This window comes from Macrobrachium rosenbergii, chromosome 41, assembly GCF_040412425.1.
Source record: "Macrobrachium rosenbergii isolate ZJJX-2024 chromosome 41, ASM4041242v1, whole genome shotgun sequence".
NCBI classification, from domain to species: domain Eukaryota; kingdom Metazoa; phylum Arthropoda; class Malacostraca; order Decapoda; family Palaemonidae; genus Macrobrachium; species Macrobrachium rosenbergii.
In genome coordinates this window covers 17,486,051-17,505,380 of record NC_089781.1, presented here as the reverse complement: position 1 = coordinate 17,505,380, position 19,330 = coordinate 17,486,051, and the positions used below count along the sequence as shown (strand labels likewise).

General features: G+C 37.0%; 2 protein-coding genes and 1 long non-coding RNA gene across 3 annotated transcripts in view; 2 read left to right on the top strand and 1 right to left on the bottom strand.

Moving 5' to 3' along the window:
- LOC136826444 (uncharacterized) overlaps positions 1-2,873 on the top strand; it is a 30,506-nt gene extending 27,633 nt beyond the window's left edge. Inside the window, exons 2-3 of the long non-coding RNA XR_010849606.1 lie at positions 930-1,104; positions 1,338-2,873. This is a non-coding gene — a long non-coding RNA (uncharacterized lncRNA). The remainder of the gene's footprint in view (positions 1-929; positions 1,105-1,337) is intronic.
- The window catches only part of LOC136826700 (heat shock protein Hsp-16.1/Hsp-16.11-like), an 80,056-nt gene that overhangs the window by 49,136 nt on the left and 11,590 nt on the right, over positions 1-19,330 (bottom strand). The gene's annotated exons all lie outside the window — the stretch shown is intronic.
- Positions 7,321-9,118, top strand: LOC136826443 (uncharacterized). The gene is made up of 2 exons (XM_067083662.1): positions 7,321-7,498; positions 7,728-9,118. Exons 1-2 carry the CDS (start codon positions 7,335-7,337, stop codon positions 8,248-8,250), a joined length of 687 nt encoding a protein of 228 aa, XP_066939763.1. The 5' UTR covers positions 7,321-7,334; the 3' UTR covers positions 8,251-9,118.

Genomic DNA, 19,330 nt, shown 5'->3' with positions numbered 1-19,330 from the left:
ATATATATATATATATATATATATATATATATATATATATATATATATATATATATATATATATATATATATATATATATATATATACATACATATATACACACACACACAAGTGAGAGGGTGAGATGTATTGAATAAACTGAAGACCACAATGTAAATTATCCAGGTTGAATTAAGTACAGGTCAGCTAATTCTGTAATTTGTTCATGATGAAAAATATTCCTTATTACAAAAACCAATAAATTCTTTTCCCCTTTACATTTTCCTAGTCTTTCAAATCCTAATCACTAGACCTACTGACGAAATACATAAACCTTCCAAGCATGTGCTTTTTCATAATAGTTCCCTGAGACAGCTGAAATGGCCTTAAGAGTGCTACAAGAAATGTTAATGAGAGCTAACACTATTGCAAGTTAGGAAACACTTACACGGTCATGAGAAAGTAGGAATTTGCTCCACTACTTAATTCCATGTACTGTACAGTCAATCGAGTTGGTTAGTCGGAATCCATCCAACATTCACAAGTGGTCGCTACCTTAGTGGTAAGTAATCTTCAATTTCCGTTTACGCATTATTACGAAAAAATGCCTTACTATATATTCATTCAGATATTGCTCTTATTATTCGTTCTCTTATTAGGATTAATTAATTGTATCGGATATTCACTTTTATTCAAACAGACCTTGTTTTCCTCCTACCGTGTGCAGCACATGTTGCATTTTCATTCATTTCAGTGTTCCCCTTTCTGTGATAACATATCCATTAGTAGGTTACCATATATGACTGACAGGGAATTCAAACTGGCACACAATGCCTCGGTTTTAATTTCAAACACCAAATAGAACCAGCCAACCTAGTGAAAGAGCAACAGAGCCAATCACGGAGTCATAGTGGTTTGTAATTAATCATTCTTTTGTTACCAACGGCAGAAAGGACAAAGATCATGAAGATGCCATCGCCCTTACGGGTGGCTTTGATGCTGTCCATTGTCTCTCTTCACATCCTAGGGGAGACATGTCCATCTCGCCTCTATCAGATCCTCTTTAATGGAGGACAGAAAATTTCAGCTCCATATGTGCAGTTCAACACAACCAATGCAATACAGTAAGGCATATCTAATTTAGTTTCTAATGCACAGGCTGTTCTCACATTCATTATGCTTAGGCAACAATAATTTGTGTTAGAAATCGCTCTAGAGCTTCTGAAATTAAATATCTGGGAGCAGAATGATCACATAAGCTCAGTGAAACCTTTGAATGATGCACGTGTCCTCTGTTACATTTTACCGAACATGAAAGAATCTTTCTCTTATGACTCACTAGGTGTCAAACTTTCAGGTGCTCTTCAATCTGCAGCGCAAAGCCAGGCTGTTGGGTCTACACCTGGGATACAGAAACAAAGGAATGCAGCCTCCTGCAGAATCTGCAATGGCCAGTCACCACCGAAGAAGCGCCTCCTTCGTTACTCACGTATTACGTCAGGGGTACGAATGGCAAGGTGCTTAAAATGTCACATACTAATGGTTCCTGGTCCTTTGTGGAGCACGAGTGTGAGATGATGGGAGGACGTCTGTTTCTGCCACCGGACAGCACCTTTGGCACAGCACTACATTACATATTTGGCGCAGACGAGCTCTGGATAGGCTTAACTCGCAGACCTACCGATGATAAGTATACTTGGTTTAACTTGGATGGAAACCCAGATAACACAAAATTAGAATGGGCGCCACTACAGCCTAATGATTTTTCTGGTGCTCAGTATTACATGTCACTCGAGAAAGGACAAAAGAATGATAGAGATGACTGGTATAATAGGTACGGTGTTTGTGAAGTTTAATGGGTCTTACTTATTTTATTGTGGTGAGTAGATGCCAGAATTAAATGGCAAAATTAGATTTATCTATTAATCTGTTTTAGAAATTCGCTTCTTTTGCTCATTTGATGGCTTGGGCATAGTTTTTAATTTTGTGTGTTTCCATGAAAGCACTTTTTTATTGCTAAAACAGGTAAATTTTATAGACACAGGACTTGGACGTGGTCATATAAAGTGTTTTCCTCTGGTGTGGAGATTTGGCCTAACCACTTCGAGTTGACATTACCTTATGGCTTGGTTTTCCCCCAGCTAAATGACAACGGATTGGGTCAATATAGTTTAGAGAAAAGATTCATGATAAGCTTCAGATTAACATGAAATTTGTCTGTCTTATCGAGTTGTAATCTTTCCTGTGAATGGGGGTAGAGGTATACAGGCTTTACTTGTGCAGTGGAGGTTTTCACAAAATCCCTACAACTGTTAGCTTCTGGTTGTTAATCACTTTGTAAATATTTTAGTGTGATTCAGTAGACTCTAAGAGAAGTGGTTGTACATTGTGAACTTCTGTGAAATAGTTAAATGTTGCACCTTGGGATTTATTGTGACTAAACTGCCTCTGATGGACTCCTTGTTTGCCCAGTGGCGTTGTTTTTGAAGAGGCAGAGTTTGTTGTATTGTAGTTAAATTCATAGATTACGCTAATACCCTTTCAGCCCATGACTGGGACTTCACCATACTAATTTTAAGAGGTGTAAGACACAATAAGGATTTTATAATAGTCTGAGGGAAAGTTACATCAATTCAGACTGCATTTTCTATTTCTGAAACGTGTTTCTCCAAATGTTTATTGATTTATAGAGCTGTTGAACATTAATTTTGGTGGCCTACTCGATGTATACATAAATATCTGTATGTAGGTATATATAAAATGAGGTATATATAAAGACCACATTCATGTAAATTAGCCAGATTGAATAAGTTCTGGTCAGCTATTTCTGAAATTTGCTCATGATGTAAAATATTCCTCATTATTATGAAGACCAATAAAGTCCTCTCTTACATTTCCTCAGTCTTTTAGATCCAAATAATCAAGAGCTATTAGTGAAATATATAAAACCTTCCAAGCATGTTTTTCTACAATGGTTCTCTCAGTCTCTTAGACAGCTGACATGGTCTTAAGAGTAATGGAGGTAATGTTAATGAGAGCTAATCAATATTACAAGTTATATTGCACGTTCACGAGAAAGTAGGAATTTGCTCCACTGCTTAACTGCCTGTACAGGCAGTTGGTCAGTCGGAGCTCAGAAGCCATCCACCATCGCCACGTCATCGCTACCTTACTGGTAAGTAATCTTCAATTTATTTGCGGTTTGCGCATTATTGTGGAAAAATGCCCTACCATATATTCACTCGAGTATTTCTTTTATCATTCGTTCTCTTATTAGGATGAAATATAACGGATATTCACTTTTATTCAAATAGACCCAGTTTTCCTCCTGACGTATGCAGCACATTTTGTATTATTTCAGTGTTCCATTTTCTGTGACAACACATCCATCAGTAGGTTGCCATATATATAACTGATAGGAAATTCAGTCCACAGCATTCAATGATTTGAATTTCAGACAACAGATAGAACCAATTAGCCTAGTGAAGGAGCAACAAAGCCAATCAAGGAGTCGTCGTGAATTGTAATAAATCATTCTTTTGTTATTAAGGGCAGAAAGGACGAAGATCATGGAGATACCCTTGCCCCTACGGGTGACTTTGATGCTGTCCATTGTACTGCATCTGTTCACATCCTGGGAAACAGTTTGCCCATCTCGTCTCTATCAGATCCTCTTTCATAGAGGAAAGAAAATTTCCGCTCCGTATGTGCAGTTCAACACCACCAATGCAGTACAGCAAGGCATATCTAAATTAGCTTCTAATGCACAGGTTGTTCTTACATTCATTATGCTTAAGTAGCAATAATTTGTGCTAGAAAGATCTGTAGAGTCCCTGATGTTAAATGTATGGGAGCAGAATGATTACATGAGCTCACTGAAACCTTTGAATGATGAATGTGTGTCCTGTTACATTTTACTGAACATGAAAGAATCGGTTTCTTAGGGCTCACTAGGTGTCAAACTTGGTTACTCTACCTGCAAAACAATACCGAGCTGTTGCACCTACACCTGGGACATAGAAACAAAGTTTCTGCAGGAGGCTGCATTCCTATCTTGGCCAATCGCCACCGTAGCAGCAGCTCCTTCATTACTGACTTACTATGTCAAGGGTGTGAATGGCAAGGTGCTTGACAGGACAAAATACTAAAGGTGACTGGTACTTTGTGAAAGCAGCGTGTGAGGCGATGGGTGGACGTCTGTATCTGCCGCCAAACAGCACCTATTCCCTATTAATACATTATCTAGTTGGCGACGAGAAGATCTGGGCAGGCATGAGTCGCAGACTAACCGATGATATGCAGACTTGGTTTATCTTGGATGGAAATCGAGCAGTGACAAATATGGAATGGATGCTTAATCAGCCTAGTAATAAAGGTGGTCAACAATTTTACATTACTTCTGAGAATGGAACACTGAATGATAACCACATTAATAATATTTTGTACGGCATGTGTGAGGTTCCACGATGTATTATCTGGTTGTGTTGATTAGCTATATGAGGCTTGCCAGGGAAACTGGACTTTTCAGAAAATCTTTTCTGTTTGATAGTATAGATCAAAGATTGCTCATTGTTGGTACTCCCACAAAAGCACTCATTGTTGAATGTTGGTAGATTTTGTAAAGGAACTTGTATCGTCACCAGCACAAGATAGCAAAGCTGTTAATATGGTCTAAAACATGTTTTCCTCTGAAGCAGAGATGAGGCTAACCACTTCAATTTAATATTTACCTTATGGCTTGGTCTTTTCTACAGCTACATAAGCCCTGTAGGGGGGCTAGTGCCGTCAGTGCACCTCACGGAGTGCACTGTAGGCATTACTAAAGGTTCTTTGCAATGTCCCTTAGGCCCATAGCTGTGACCCATTTCACTCCTTTTACTGTACCTCCATTAATATTATCTTTCTTCCATCTTGCTATCCACCTTCTAACAATTATTTCATAGTGCAACTGCGAGGTTTTTTCCTGTTACACCTTTCGAACCTACCTACTCATAATATCCTTTCCAGTGCTGAATGACCTCATAGGTCCCAGTGCTTGGCCTTTGGCCTAAACTCTATATTCCATCCCATTCAGCTAAATGACACCAGGTTAGGCTAGTGCAGGTTAAGAGAAACGAATGAAAATATCCTTAAGACTAACGTTGGATTTGTCATCCTAATCGAGTTGTAATCCTTGACCTCAGAGGTAGATATAAATATACAATGAAGGTTTTCATACCTCGTTGAACACCATCCCCACAACTGGTTGCTAGTCACTTTGTATATTTTTTTGTGGTTTAATAGGTTCTGTGAGTAGTGATTGCACGTTGTGAGCTGTTGTGTGAAGTGGTTAAATATTGCACCCTAAGTTTTATTGTAGCTAAACTGCCTTTAATGGACTCTATGTTAGCCCAGTGGCGTTCTTTTTGAAGAGGCAGAGTTTGCTGTATTGCAGTTAAATTCACAGACAACGCTAATACTCTTTCAACCCATGACTGGGACTTCACCATACTACTTTTTAGAGGTGTAAGTTTTGGCACTGTACAGGTTTTATATAATCTGAGGTTAAGTTACATTACTTTGGACTTGGCATTTCCTGTTTGTGAAATGTTTCACTAGGAGTTTAGATAATTGATGGAGTAAGTAGGCATTACTTTTGTTTTGGCCTACTCACTGTATACATGCCTACTGTATGTATAAACGTATACTGTAGATTATATATAGAGTGAGAGGGTGAGATGAATTAGATAGAACTAAGTACTTTTTAGCAATTTCTATAATTCACTTATGGTGTAAAATATTCCTCCTTACTACGAAGACAATAAAGTTTCATCGTTTACAATTGTCCCAATCTTTCAGATCCTTGTCTCTAGACCTGTTGATGAAATATATAAACCTCCGCGTGTGTGCGTTTTAATCGGTCTCTAAGACAGCAGGTAATGTTAATGAGAGCTAATCAATATCGCAAGTTTGAAACACTTAACATTCATATGAAAGCAAGAATTTGCTCCACTACTTTATTGCCAGCACTGTACAATCAAGTTGTCAGTCGTAGCTGAGAAGCCATCAACCAACCCCAGATCACCGCTACGCTAGGGGTAATTAATCTTCAATTTGATTTCAGCTTACACATTGTTGCGGAGAAATGCCTTACTATATATTTACCAAAATATCGCTCTTATTCTTTCCCTTATCAGGATGACAGTTGTATCAGATATTCACATGAATTCAAGCAGACCTAGTTTTCCTCCTACCGTGCATCACATGTATTTTCATTCTAATGTTCCCCTTTCTGTGATAACACATCTCTCGGTAGGTTACCATAGATAACTGATAGGAAATTTGAACAGTGGCATTCAATGGTTTGAAATTCAAATGCCAAATAGAAGCAATTAGCAACGCCCCAGTTGAGTAGTATGTGGGCAGCATACAAGCAACAAACCATTATGGTCCAGTGAATCGAGCAGGAACCGGATACGAATGATTTGTCTCCGTGGAAATTTTGATCTAGTTTCATTCCCACCAGAGAACAGTCGTCCTCACAAAGCTCAATAATTTTCTAATGTATTTTGAATGAATATTCCAAGATCTATGCACGAGGAAAATGTTTCATGCTATCCTCATCATCGCTTTTGTTGTGAATTGCCTAATTCATGTATTTCACCAAGTGCCATCATACGATTTTGAATGGTGAATAAAATTACAGTTTTGTTTCTGAATTCATGAACGATTACATTTTATTGTACATTTAAAAAAACTAAAATATTACATCTTTGGTAGCTAACTCCCCTTCGATATCATGCCCAAGGTGTAGGCTACAACGTTCTATTAGTCAAATAACGGGGCCACTTAAGCCTAGTTAATATTTTTAATAGCTTCTGTGAGAGGTTAAAGACTGAAGTCTGCAATATTCTGCTTCATAAAGGCTGTTTTACTCGGACTCTTGAACTTGATATGTCAGCTGACTAATGCTCAGCTCTTTGACTCATATATATATATATATATATATATATATATATATATATATATATATATATATATACATACATATATATATACATATATATATATATATATATATATATATATAATATACATAAATATATATATATACATATATATATGTATATATATATATATATTTTATATATATTAATATATATATGTTTATTTATATTTATTTATTTTATTTCGTTTATTTTTTTAATTAATTAGTTAATTGTTTGTTTGTCACTGTAAGGTTCTTATCGAGGCTTTAATTCAGTAATAGAAAAAGATGTGTCTAACAAACTCGGCCACATTTTTGACATTAGGTCACAGTGATTTGCAATTGATCGTCATTCTCTTGTTATTAAAGGCAGAAAGGACGGAGATCATGAAGATCCCATCGCTCATACGGATGGTTGTGCTGCTGTCCCTTGTGTCTGCTCACATCCTGGGAGAGACAGTGTGTCCATCTCGTCTCTATCAGATCCTCTTTAATGGAGGAAAGAAAATTTCCGCTCCGTATGTGCAGTTCAACACCACCGATGCAATACAGTAAGACATATCTAAATTTGCTTCTAATGCACACGTTGTTCTTCCATTCATTATGTTTAAATAACAATGAATTGTGCTAGAGAGAAGTCTAGAGTCCCTGATGATAAATATGTGGGATCAAAATGATCACATGAGCTCATTGACAGCTTTGAATGATGTATGATCTGTTTTATTTAACTGAACATGAAAGAATCTTTCTCTTATGGCTCACTAGGTGTCAAACTTTCAGGTGCTCATCGACCTGCAAAGCAATACCGAACTGTTGGGTCTACACCTGGGACATACTAACAAAGGAATGCAGCCTCCTGCAGAACCTGTCTTGGCCAATTGCCACCGTAACAGCAGCTCCTTCATTACTGACTTACTATGTCAAGGGTGTGAATGGCAAGGTGCTTGACAGGACAAGTAGTAAAGGTGACTGGTACTTTGTGAAAGCAGCGTGTGAGGCGATGGGTGGACGTCTGTATCTGCCGCCAGACAGCATTTATTCCCGATTAATACATTATCTAGTTGGCGACGAGAAGATCTGGGCAGGCATGAGTCGCAAACCGACCGATGATATGTATACTTGGTTTGACATGGATGGAAATCCAGCAGTGACAAATATGGAATGGATGCTTAACCAGCCTAGTAATAAAGGTGGTCAACAATTTTACATTACTACTGAGAATGGAACGTTGAATGATAACCACATCAATAACATTTTGTACGGCATGTGTGAGGTTCCACGATGTATTGTCTGGTTGTGCTGAGTAGCTGTATGAGGCTTGCCAGGGAAACTGGGCGTTTCAGAAAATCTTTTCTGTTTGATAGTATAGATCAAAGATTGCTCATTGCTGGTACTCACACAAAAGCACTCATTGTTGAATGTTGGTAGATTTTGTAAAGAAACTTGCATCGTCACTAGCACAAGATAGCAAAGCTGTTAATATGGCCTAAAACATTAGTTTTCCTCTGAAGCAGAGATGAGGCTAAACACTTCAAGTTAATATTTACCTTATGGCTTGGTCTTTTCTACAGCTACATAACCCCTGTAGGGGGGTAGAGCCGTCAGTGCACATCACGGGGTGCACTGTAGGCATTACTAAAGGTTCTTTGCAAGTCACCTCGACCCCTAGCTGTAATCCCTTTCACTCCTTTTACTGTACCTCCATTAATATTATCTTTCTTCCATCTTGCTATCCACCTTCTCCTAACAGTTATTTCATAGGGCAACTGCGAGGTTTTCCTCCTGTTACACCTTTCGAACCTACCTACTCATAATATCCTTCCCAGTGCTGAATGACCTCATAGGTCCCAGTGCTCGACCTTTGGCCTAAACTTTATATTCCATTTTATTCAGCTAAATGACAAGAAGTTAGGCTAATGCAGGTCAAGAGAAACAAATGAAAATACCCTTTAGACTAACGTTGGGTTTGTCATTCTAATCGAGTTGCGATCCTTGACCTCAGAAGGAGAATATTTATACAAGCTATACTTATACAATGAAGGGTTTCATACCTCGTTGAACACCATCCCTACAACTGGTTGCTAGGCACTTTGTTTATTTTTTTTTGTGTGGTTTAGTAGGTTCTGTGAGTAGTGATTGCACGTTGTGAACTGTTGTGTGAAGTGGTTAAATATTACACCCAGAGTTTTATTGTAGCTAAACTGCCTTTGATGGACTTTAGGTTAGCCCAGTGGCGTTAATTTTGAAGAGGCAGAGTTTGCTGTATCGCGATTAACTTCACAGAAAAAGCTTATAATCTTTAAGCCCATGACTGGAACTTCACCATACTACTTTTTAGAGGTGTAAATTTTGGCACTGTACAGGCTTTATATAATCTGAGGTTAAGTTACATTACTTTGGACTTGGCATTTCCTGTTTCTGAAATGTTTCCCCTAGAAGTTTAGATAATTGATGGAGTAATTATGCGTTATTTCTGTTTTGGCCTACTCACTGTATACATGCCTACTGTATGTATATACGTGTAGATTATATATAGAGTGAGAGGGTGAGATGAATTAGATAAACTGAAGACCAAGCTCTTGTAATTTATTCAGATAGAACTAAGTACATTTTAGCAATTTCTATAATTCACTTATGATGTAAAATATTCCTCATTATTACGAAGACAATAAAGTTTCATCTTTTACAATTTTCCCAGTCTTTCAGATCCTTATCTCTGGACCTATTGATGAAATTTATAAACCTCCATGTGTGTGTGTTTTAACCGGTCTTTAACCCACGAGCGGCGGCGCGTATGCTGCTAAAATGCGACGCCTATTTCACTAATTTTTTTTTTTTCTCTTCGGAAATTTCCTAATCAGATTATTTTCATAAGAATAGTAATGTTTTATATACCATTGGAATCGCCAGAAAATGGCGATTATACGGCAATAAATAATATTTTTTTTTTGCAAAGAGAACATATATATATATTGTGAAATGTAAAGGAAATTTTTTTTTATCCTTTTTCATTTTCAACTTTCTGTCGACCAAACACTTATACAGGTCATGCTTTTTCATCATTTCATAAATGAACAAGAGCTAAATTTATCTTAGAAGTTGGAGAAAAAAATTCAGGCATATATAACTAGTAGCTCAACAGGTATTAGACATTTAACGAAACCATCTCACACCGAGTTTCAAAAGAGAATCGTCCTCTTGCAATTAGTTGTTACAGCACTATCAACATTTCTATTACTAAGTGCCCTAATGAAAGTATATAGAACTTTTACTAACCTTATTTACATATATACACTATGTACATGTTTTGGTTGCAAGTACGTCAGCTGCATATTTGTTCGTTTGTTTTACAATATTATCAATGACATTGTCAGTCAGGAACAAATAAAGGTATTGAATGGGCTGGGAATTTCTTGGAGGCACACTAATTGGTCCTGTATGTCTTTCTGTAAAAACTAATTTCGTGCCGGAACTAATGTCTTCCGGCGGGTAGGCTCGTGTCCAGACGGATGCATGATCATAATCACCGATATCAGTATCACTATCACTTTCAACATCATATTCCTCACTTACGCTATCACTTTCAGAACCCTGACTTATGTCAAAATCATTGTCACTAAGTGACCAATCATTATCACTTCTTTCATTCGCCATTATTATGTAATTATATCAATAAATCACATAAAAAGTAAATTTCACGGCCACCGTCATGCAAAGAAAAAACCGGAAACTGACCAAAAGTTGCGCAAGCGTATTATCATCTCATTTAAAAATTGAGGCATTGTGGCAATACTGTTTCTTATCTGTGTTCTGAATGGTTTACTTACCCTTATGACATCATAAAACCCCGCCTCCAACACCACCTGTTCTTGCCCGCGTGATTTGAAATTAAGCATCGCTGAAATCGACGATCGCATTTTAGTAGCACATAAAAGCGTCGATTTTATTCGTGGGTTAAGGCAACAGGTAATGTTAATGAGAGCTAATCAATATAGCAAGTTTGAAAACACTTAACGTGGATGTGAAAGCCAGAATTTGCTCCACTACTTTATTGCCAGTTCAGTCAATCAAGTTGGTCAGTCGTAACAGAGAAGCTATCAACCAACCCCAGGTCGCCGCTGAACTAGAGGTAATTAATCTTCAATTTATTGTCAGTTTACACATTATTGCGGAGAAATGATTTATATATTTACTCAAATATTGCTCTTATTATTCTTTCTCTTATTAGGATGACACTTGTATCAGATATTCACTTGAATTCTGACAGACCTAGTTTTCCCCCTACCGTGTGCAGCACATGTTGTATCTTCATTCTAATGTTCCCCTTTCTGAGATAACACATCTCTCGGTAGGTTACCATAAATAACTGATAGGAAATTTGAACGGTGGCATACAATGGTTTGAAATTCAAATGCCAAATAGAAGCAATTAGCAATGCCCCAGTTGAGTAGTAGGTGGGCAGCATACAAGCAAGAAACCAATGTGGTCCAGTGAATCGAGCGGGAAGCGGATACAAATGATCTGTCTCCGTGGAAATTTTGATCTAGTTTCATTCCCACTGTAGTGCCTGGGTGTATTGCAAGCTAGGCTGAATGAAAGCTTTACGTGATTCTCGAGTGTGTAACCAAAATTCGCCGAGTTTTGCTCACACATTTACCTTAGAACATGGCACCAAACTTGAAGTGATGTTTCGGGACTTAAAGTAAATTTTGTATATAGTACTGTGAGAAAAATCATACCTTTGCCAGAAAATGAGAAGCAAGACACTCGTTTTAATCTGAGAGGTAGCATTGTAGCAAGCCAACCGAGGAAGAAGACGCCAAGCGAGAATGAAGGGTCCTGTTTCGTTCGTCTCAGCTTTAAGGACTCTGGTTACCTGGACTACTTATAACATTTCATAGTTAATGCCGTAATATACGGTAAGAAAGTGAGAATTTGTTTAAGTTAGCTTAAAAGATAAGTTTAAAAGGCAGGCTGTCATAACAGCAATTTTATGAATTTAATTTCATTTACATTTCTTGATGTTGCCAAAGGCAGGCCCTGTTGTAGGCCCCATGTGCTGACCAAGTTGAATTCATAAGTAGGAACACTGAGAGTTTTATTTTTCCTCTCAGGCAACAAGTTGGGAGTGGAGTGCGAGTCCTAAGGGTGATGTTCCCTCTCAAGGCCAAGGGTGAAATGATAAGAGTCCAGTCCCATGTGTGTGAGAAGTGCGGGATTCCTATTGGCCTAGCATATTTGTTGGGGGAGAACCACTCCACGTGCAGCCGACCTGCCAACAAATGAAAGCGGTGAATGTCCAGAACAACTCCGCATGCATAAAGTACCAAAATTAAAAGTAAAATGTAATATTTTTCATATTTAAAGCGTTTTAGACCACTTCTTATGATGAGAAAACCCACAATTTTGCCATATTAGCTATGGAGGGGTTGGGGGACAGGTATTGTCTAACCTTATAAGTAAAAATCGAAAATCATTCGATGGGGAACTAGTTTTCTGAGAAACATTACACTCTTTCTGAGAAACATTACAGTAAAACCCTCATTTTCGAACCAACTCCCTACTGGATGTAAACAAACGACTTACAAAATTTTCGAGGATGCCGATTAGATAATCATTAATATCTCGAATATGGTGAATCTCCTCAAAAAGTGTTCTGAGACAAAGTTTTATTATTTTATATTGTTTATAGTGTGACCTATTTTCATATCTCACCACGTTTTTCTGGACATTGACCTTTTTTTTTCTGAGCGATGATGCAGGCTAACTATGTAATGTACTTTCTTGTGTCTGGGACCATTTTAAATTGAGGTTAATGTTGAATTCAGTAGGTGGTACCATGCTCAGTGTTAGGTGCACTTCCTTTACTAAGTGAATGTCATTGTTTTCTTTTATATACCATTGATGTTAATAAATGTGGTGTTTTAGTGTTATAAATCTGTTTTATTTGTTATCCACAAGCAGTATCTGGTGGTAATGACTAAACCTACGTGGCAAATCCTTACTCACACACCTTTGAATCCGCTACCATGAATTCTATGCACTTTGGATACCTTTAAATGATTTTTTTTTTTGTTTGCTTTTGGTGTGTTATAAACACCTAAGCTGGTGGCAGCCTACCCCAACGTGTGTTCCGACGACACGTAAGTGCGACAAACACGTAAGTGAGACAAACTACTCGCCTTACATCACCAGAGAACGGTCGTCCCCACAAAGCTCAATAATTTTCTAATGTATTTTGAATGAATATTCCAAGATCCACACACGAGTTAAGTGTTTCATGCTATCCTCATCATCGCTTTTGTTGTGAATTGCATAATTCACGTATTTCACCAAGTGCCGTCATACGATTTTGAATGGTGAATAAAATTGTAGTTTTGTTTCTGAATTCATGAACGATTACATTTTATTGTACATTTAAAAAAACTAAAATATTACATCTTTGGTAGCTAACTCCCCTTCGATATCATGCCCAAGGTGTAGGCTACAACGTTCTATTAGTCAACTAATATTACCTTAAGCCAAGGTAATATTTTAGTACAGTACAATTAGGGTTTAACCTCAAAATTTAGAATGACAAACTGAAACTTTGGGAATATGTAGAGGTGAATTGTGTTATCTTCATCCAAAAAGTCCCAAAAAATCCAGTGACGGGTTTTTGAGTTAAGGCCACAAAATGGCGGCCATTTTGGAATTTTCAGTTTTTCTCATTTATTGCTCCTAAAGGGTAAAATATTAAATTTGTAAATGAAATACACATCAGGTTTTTATTATATGATACTTGTAGAAGCTATTTACATAAATTTCTTGAGCACTAACAGCATCAGTGTGAAATTATGTGCCTTTATTTTAAAAAATTTCCGTTACTAGCAGTTGACAGGAATATTCCCGTTCCTGCTATTGGAAAACTAATTGGTATATCAAAATTATTATCTAAATAAATCATCTGCAGAATTTTCTTGTCTTTTAAATGACACCAAAAGGACATTTCTATGACATGCTACTGCCGTAGTATCTTTGTTTGAATATATATATATATATATAATAAAAGGACCTCATTCAAAAATAGGATTAATGACAGGGTTGGCCATCAGGGCTTATAGGATTTGCAGTCCCGAATTTTTAGACGAAGAGTTGGATTACCTGAGGGAGAGTTTTTAAGATTAGGCTACCCTAAGTATTGGTGGGAGTAATACATATCAAAGCAAGGAAAAAACTATTTTGGGGAGAGGATCAGGATTGAAAAGGAACATTTGGTAGGAAAGAAAATAATTACAGTTCCGGACAACAACTCTATTGCACCCATCAACAGGAAGCTAAATAATTTCAAATTGATAGGCAGCTACAAAAACACCATTAGGAATAAAATAGTTAGAAACAAAAAGTCGGTAGAGGGGGAAGATTAGAGGGGGTTTATATGGCAGCGTGTCTAAGCTGTCAAGAAGGGTACTATGGCGAAACTGGCAAATCATGTAAAGAGCGAAGCAAACAACATCTGCAGAACATAAGGCATTATAATCAGACGTCGGCAGTTGCCAAACACTGTTGGGAAAATGATCACAGAATAGACTGGGAAAATATGAGTTTTCTGTACAGGAACACCAACAAAACATCTAGACTGGTTGTAGAGAACGCCTTCATAACTTGCGCCAACAACACGATGGCAGGGAACACCGGAAACGGCTTTGAAGACAGCATATCTAGAAAAATCATATACTCCACAGTAGCAAGGAAACGAAGAAAAACGCAAGAGAACGCACGGAAAACGGACATCTGGAACCAGGGATCAGAGAAAGACCAAGGTCAAGACCAAGGTGGAGGTCACACAGGAAGAGCTAGGCGATTATAGGATTAAAAGTACCCAGCACACAGATATAAATACAGCCGGACTATGCGTTTGCTCATTGTACGGATACTTGATAATGTGGACTGTTTGTCCAAGAAAGCTTGTAACTTTTTGAATAAAAACTCCATTAAATACCATCCAGTTTGAATGAGGTCCTTTTAGTAATTCTACTAATGCACAGAACAATTGTGTATGTGATAAAGTTAATTAATATATATATATATATATATATATATATATATATATATATATATATATATATATATATATATATACTTACATCTGCAGGCGTACTTTTTTCCATGTATGTGACAAATCAGTATAATATATAATACATACATACTATAAAATAACTGTGGGAGACAGTGTATGCAAAGAACAGTGTTGTTCATATGATGACTGGACGTGGTTATGCCAGGAGTCTTCGAGCTTATTTCCTTACTCAACTTGCATTAGCAGTACTATTGTTGGAGTCATCTTCGGTTAATGAGACCCTTAAGAAAGACTTATAAACCTGCTGCATGTCTTTGTTTGACAACACTGAAACACTGGAGGTAACAGCAAATTCAAGTGCTGTAAAGTCCATCATGAATCAACTCGAAATGAAGCTTACAGATGTTGAATCATGTGGAAGAACCGAAAAGCTATGGGTACAGTATTTTAGGTGTACTACAATTGTGAAACTCTTTATAAGAGCAGAGTGTTGTGGTGATTGGAATCTTCACCTCTACAGTGGAAAACTCATGCTACCTTACTTGCGTGCAGCAGGACACCTGAATTATGCAGTCTGCTCAAGCCTATCTACAGCAAATGCATAAACTGGAAAAAGTCATGAAACCAGAGGATTTTGAAAAGTTTGCAACAGAGGGATATTTCACAATTAGAAGATCTGACAAGTTCTGGTCAGGGATCTGGACAGATATGACAATTGAGCAAGTCCTCATGCGTTCCATCAAAACATCTCGAGGTCTCACCCGAGGACGTGGAATAACACCATCAGTTATCGCTAAATGGGTTAAGTCAATGCCTGCAACAGCCAGTATCATTAATGCTGTTGAGTCTGTTAGTGGGGTTGCTGCTACCACTTCAGAACAGCATATTGACCTCGTGAATCTCGGCAGATTCGTGATCTTACCGACATGAATACCTTCAAAGATTGGCTGGCTGTACACAACCCATACAACCGACCAACATCTATCCTAATCTCCATATCGAGTGGTATTGTTGCCAATGAAACAGTGAATTGTGATGAAGCCTATACAGTTGGAAGAGCGTCAATGAAAACAATGGAAGGAGAAGCATTCAGAGATATTCACCCACAGCGAAGAAACAACATCAGGTCGTTGTCATCTGTAACAAAGTCAATTATGATTAATGATACACAGATTACTGTCAATGCAAACCAGTTATTCCATCGAATTATATGCGTTGCTAGAAGTGATTCTGACCTTGCATCATATCTGGGATATGAACTTGCACCTCAGCCACCTTCCCTCTATGGTGATTTTTCTATGAGAAAAGCAATAAAATCTGCTCTTGTACCAGTCATTGAGGCATTGGCACCCTGTGAAAATGTTCCTCCAGCTGGAGCAGTGTATATTTTAGATGGTGGGTACCTTCTTCATCATGTTGTGTGGCAACGTCCTGCTACAATCAGTCAGATATGTTCTCAGTATACATCGTTCATTAAACAGAAGTACAGGAACGCTCACATAGTATTTGATGGCTATGACACTCACAGTACAAAAGATGAAGAACACTTTCGTCGAGGAAGGACACAATCATCTAGAGATATAACTGTAGAAAGCCACATACAAGTCCCAGTGTCTCAGCAGGAGTTCTTAGGAAATACTAAAAACAAGACAGGATTGATCAAACTCCTATCTACCCATCTGGAAGCTGCTGGCTGTAAGGTCCATCAGGCAGAGGCAGATGCTGACAGATTGATAGTAACAACAGCAACTCATTTACGAGATTCAGGACAGGAATCAGTTATTGTGGGGGAGGACACTGATCTTCTTGTCCTCTTTCCTGCATGCAATAACAGGTTGCGATACAACCTCTGCTCTGTATCGCAAGGGTAAAAGGGTTCCTTATAAAAGATTACAGGAGGATCCTGTACTAAGTCACAAGATGCAAATTTTTAATGAACTCCAGGCCTCTGCAGATGATATAGCTGCTGCTGGAGAAGCATTTCTTCTTGTCCTGTATGGAGGAAAGCCAGAAGGTAGTCTTGGTAAACAAAGGTACTTTAAGTACTTAAGGACGATAGCTAAACAGCCTGTACAATGCCAAATTTGATCTAGCTACACTTCCTCCAACATCAGCAGCAGCACGCCAACATTCTTATCGTACCTTCCATCAAGTACAACAGTGGCAAGGGATTACTCTAGACCCCACTGACTGGGGTTGGAAGTTAGAAAATGACCGACTAAGACCAGTAACATCGCTTAAAGAGCCCGTACCACATTCCCTACTTCATCTTATAACTTGTAATTGTAGAAAAGGTTGTGAACTGAACTGCGAGTGCAGGAGAAGTGGACTCCCTTGTACACATATGTGTGGGTATTGTGCTGGGCATGGGTGCAATAATCAATGTTCATTTGATGAAGATAAAGAAGGAGATATAGATAGACATGTAGAAGAACATAGCGAAACTGAAAATGAAGACTACTCTCAACCCTTACGGAAAAAGAAAAGGAAATAATTTACGAGAAATAATAAAGAATGATTCATATTTTTGTTTTAGCGTAATTAATGAATAATCCCTTGTGCGTAAAAATGGAGTTTCATCAAGTTGAAGTTATTTTTTGTCTGTACAGCTGTATAGTTGAAAACTTATTTTGATAATTTTTTTCCACGTATTGTATTGCAAGTAGTTACCGGTTATATGCTCAGTTCACTATATAATTTTTATGGTAATTGTGGTTATGTGACCTAGAATTTATCCTCAACTAATTATAATGCCATAAGCAAAATGTTGACGATTGTATGGTAGGAACTAGGTAATTGCTAATGGCACCAATTGAAGTACGAGTATTCAAACGAAGATACCCCCGTAATGGTGCGTCCTAGAAGTGTCATTTTGGTGTCATTTGAAAGACAAGAAGATTCTGCAGATTGTTTATTTAGGTAAAAATTTTGATATACCAATTATTTTTCCAATAGCAGGAATAGGAATATTCCTGTCAACTACGAGTAACAATTTTTTTTAAATAAAGGCCCATAATTTCACACTGATGTATTTAGTACTGATGAAATTTATTCAAATAGCTTCTAAAACTACCATATAATACAAAATAATGTATATTTCATCTACCAATTTTATTTTTTTACCCTTTAGGAGCAATAAATGAGAAAAACTGAAAAATCCAAAATGGCCGCCATTTTGTGGCCATAATTCGAAAACCCGTCACTGGATTTTTTGGGACTTTTTGGATGAAGATAACACAAATCACCTCTACATACTCCCAAAGTTTCAGTTTGTCATTCTAAATTTTGAGGTTTGAGCTAAAATTGAACTAATTGTACTGTACTATTTTTAATATCTAATGAGAGAGGTTAAAGACTGAGGTCTGCATTATTCTGCTTCATAAAGGCTGTTTTGCTCGGACTCTTGAACTTGATATGTCAGCTGACTAATACTCAGCTCTTTGACTCAGTTGTGTATATATATATATATATATATATATATATATATATATATATATATATATATATATATATATATATATATATATATATATATATATATATATATATATATATATATATATATATATATATATATATATATATATATATATATAATATATTATATAATACATATATATATATATATTAATATATATAATATATATATATATGTTTATTTATATTTATTTTATTTCGTTTATTTTTTATTTTAATTAATTTGTTAATTAATTTGTTTGTTTGTCACTGTAAGGTTCTTATCGAGGCTTTAATTCAGTAATAGAAAAAGATGTGTCTAACAAACTCGGCCACATTTTTGACATTAGGTCTGTATAAAATAAGATATGATATATATCTTAAGTTCTTACTTATATAATTTTTATTGTTTAAAAAGATCTTTTAACCCTTGTTTAGTTCTTTAAGTATCCGTTATTGGTAATGTAAGATGTTGTGTGTCAACAAATTAGAGATTTAACTTCCCCGCTATTTTCGTCGTGTAACGACTGTTAAACCATTCAAGAACTTCAAGTAAATAAACAGAAGTTTCTTCGAGGTTTATTTATTTACATTCTGCAGTTGTTGTTTCCCAACGACCATCAACTCTTCACTATTCTTACCACGACTTGTGATTAACTCTGGGAAATATCAAGAGACTTTTACAGGAAAACTTTTTATGGATCTTATTCTTTGGTAATATGGAAGTATAAGATATCGATTCTACATTTCGGAGTCCAGCTACTGCCGTCAGTTGTTCTAATTATATTAGCATTCTTCTGCATCAGCTCTGGTCGGCGTGAAGACCTGATGTCAACGGGGAACTCTTCAAGCACTTTAAGACGTCTGG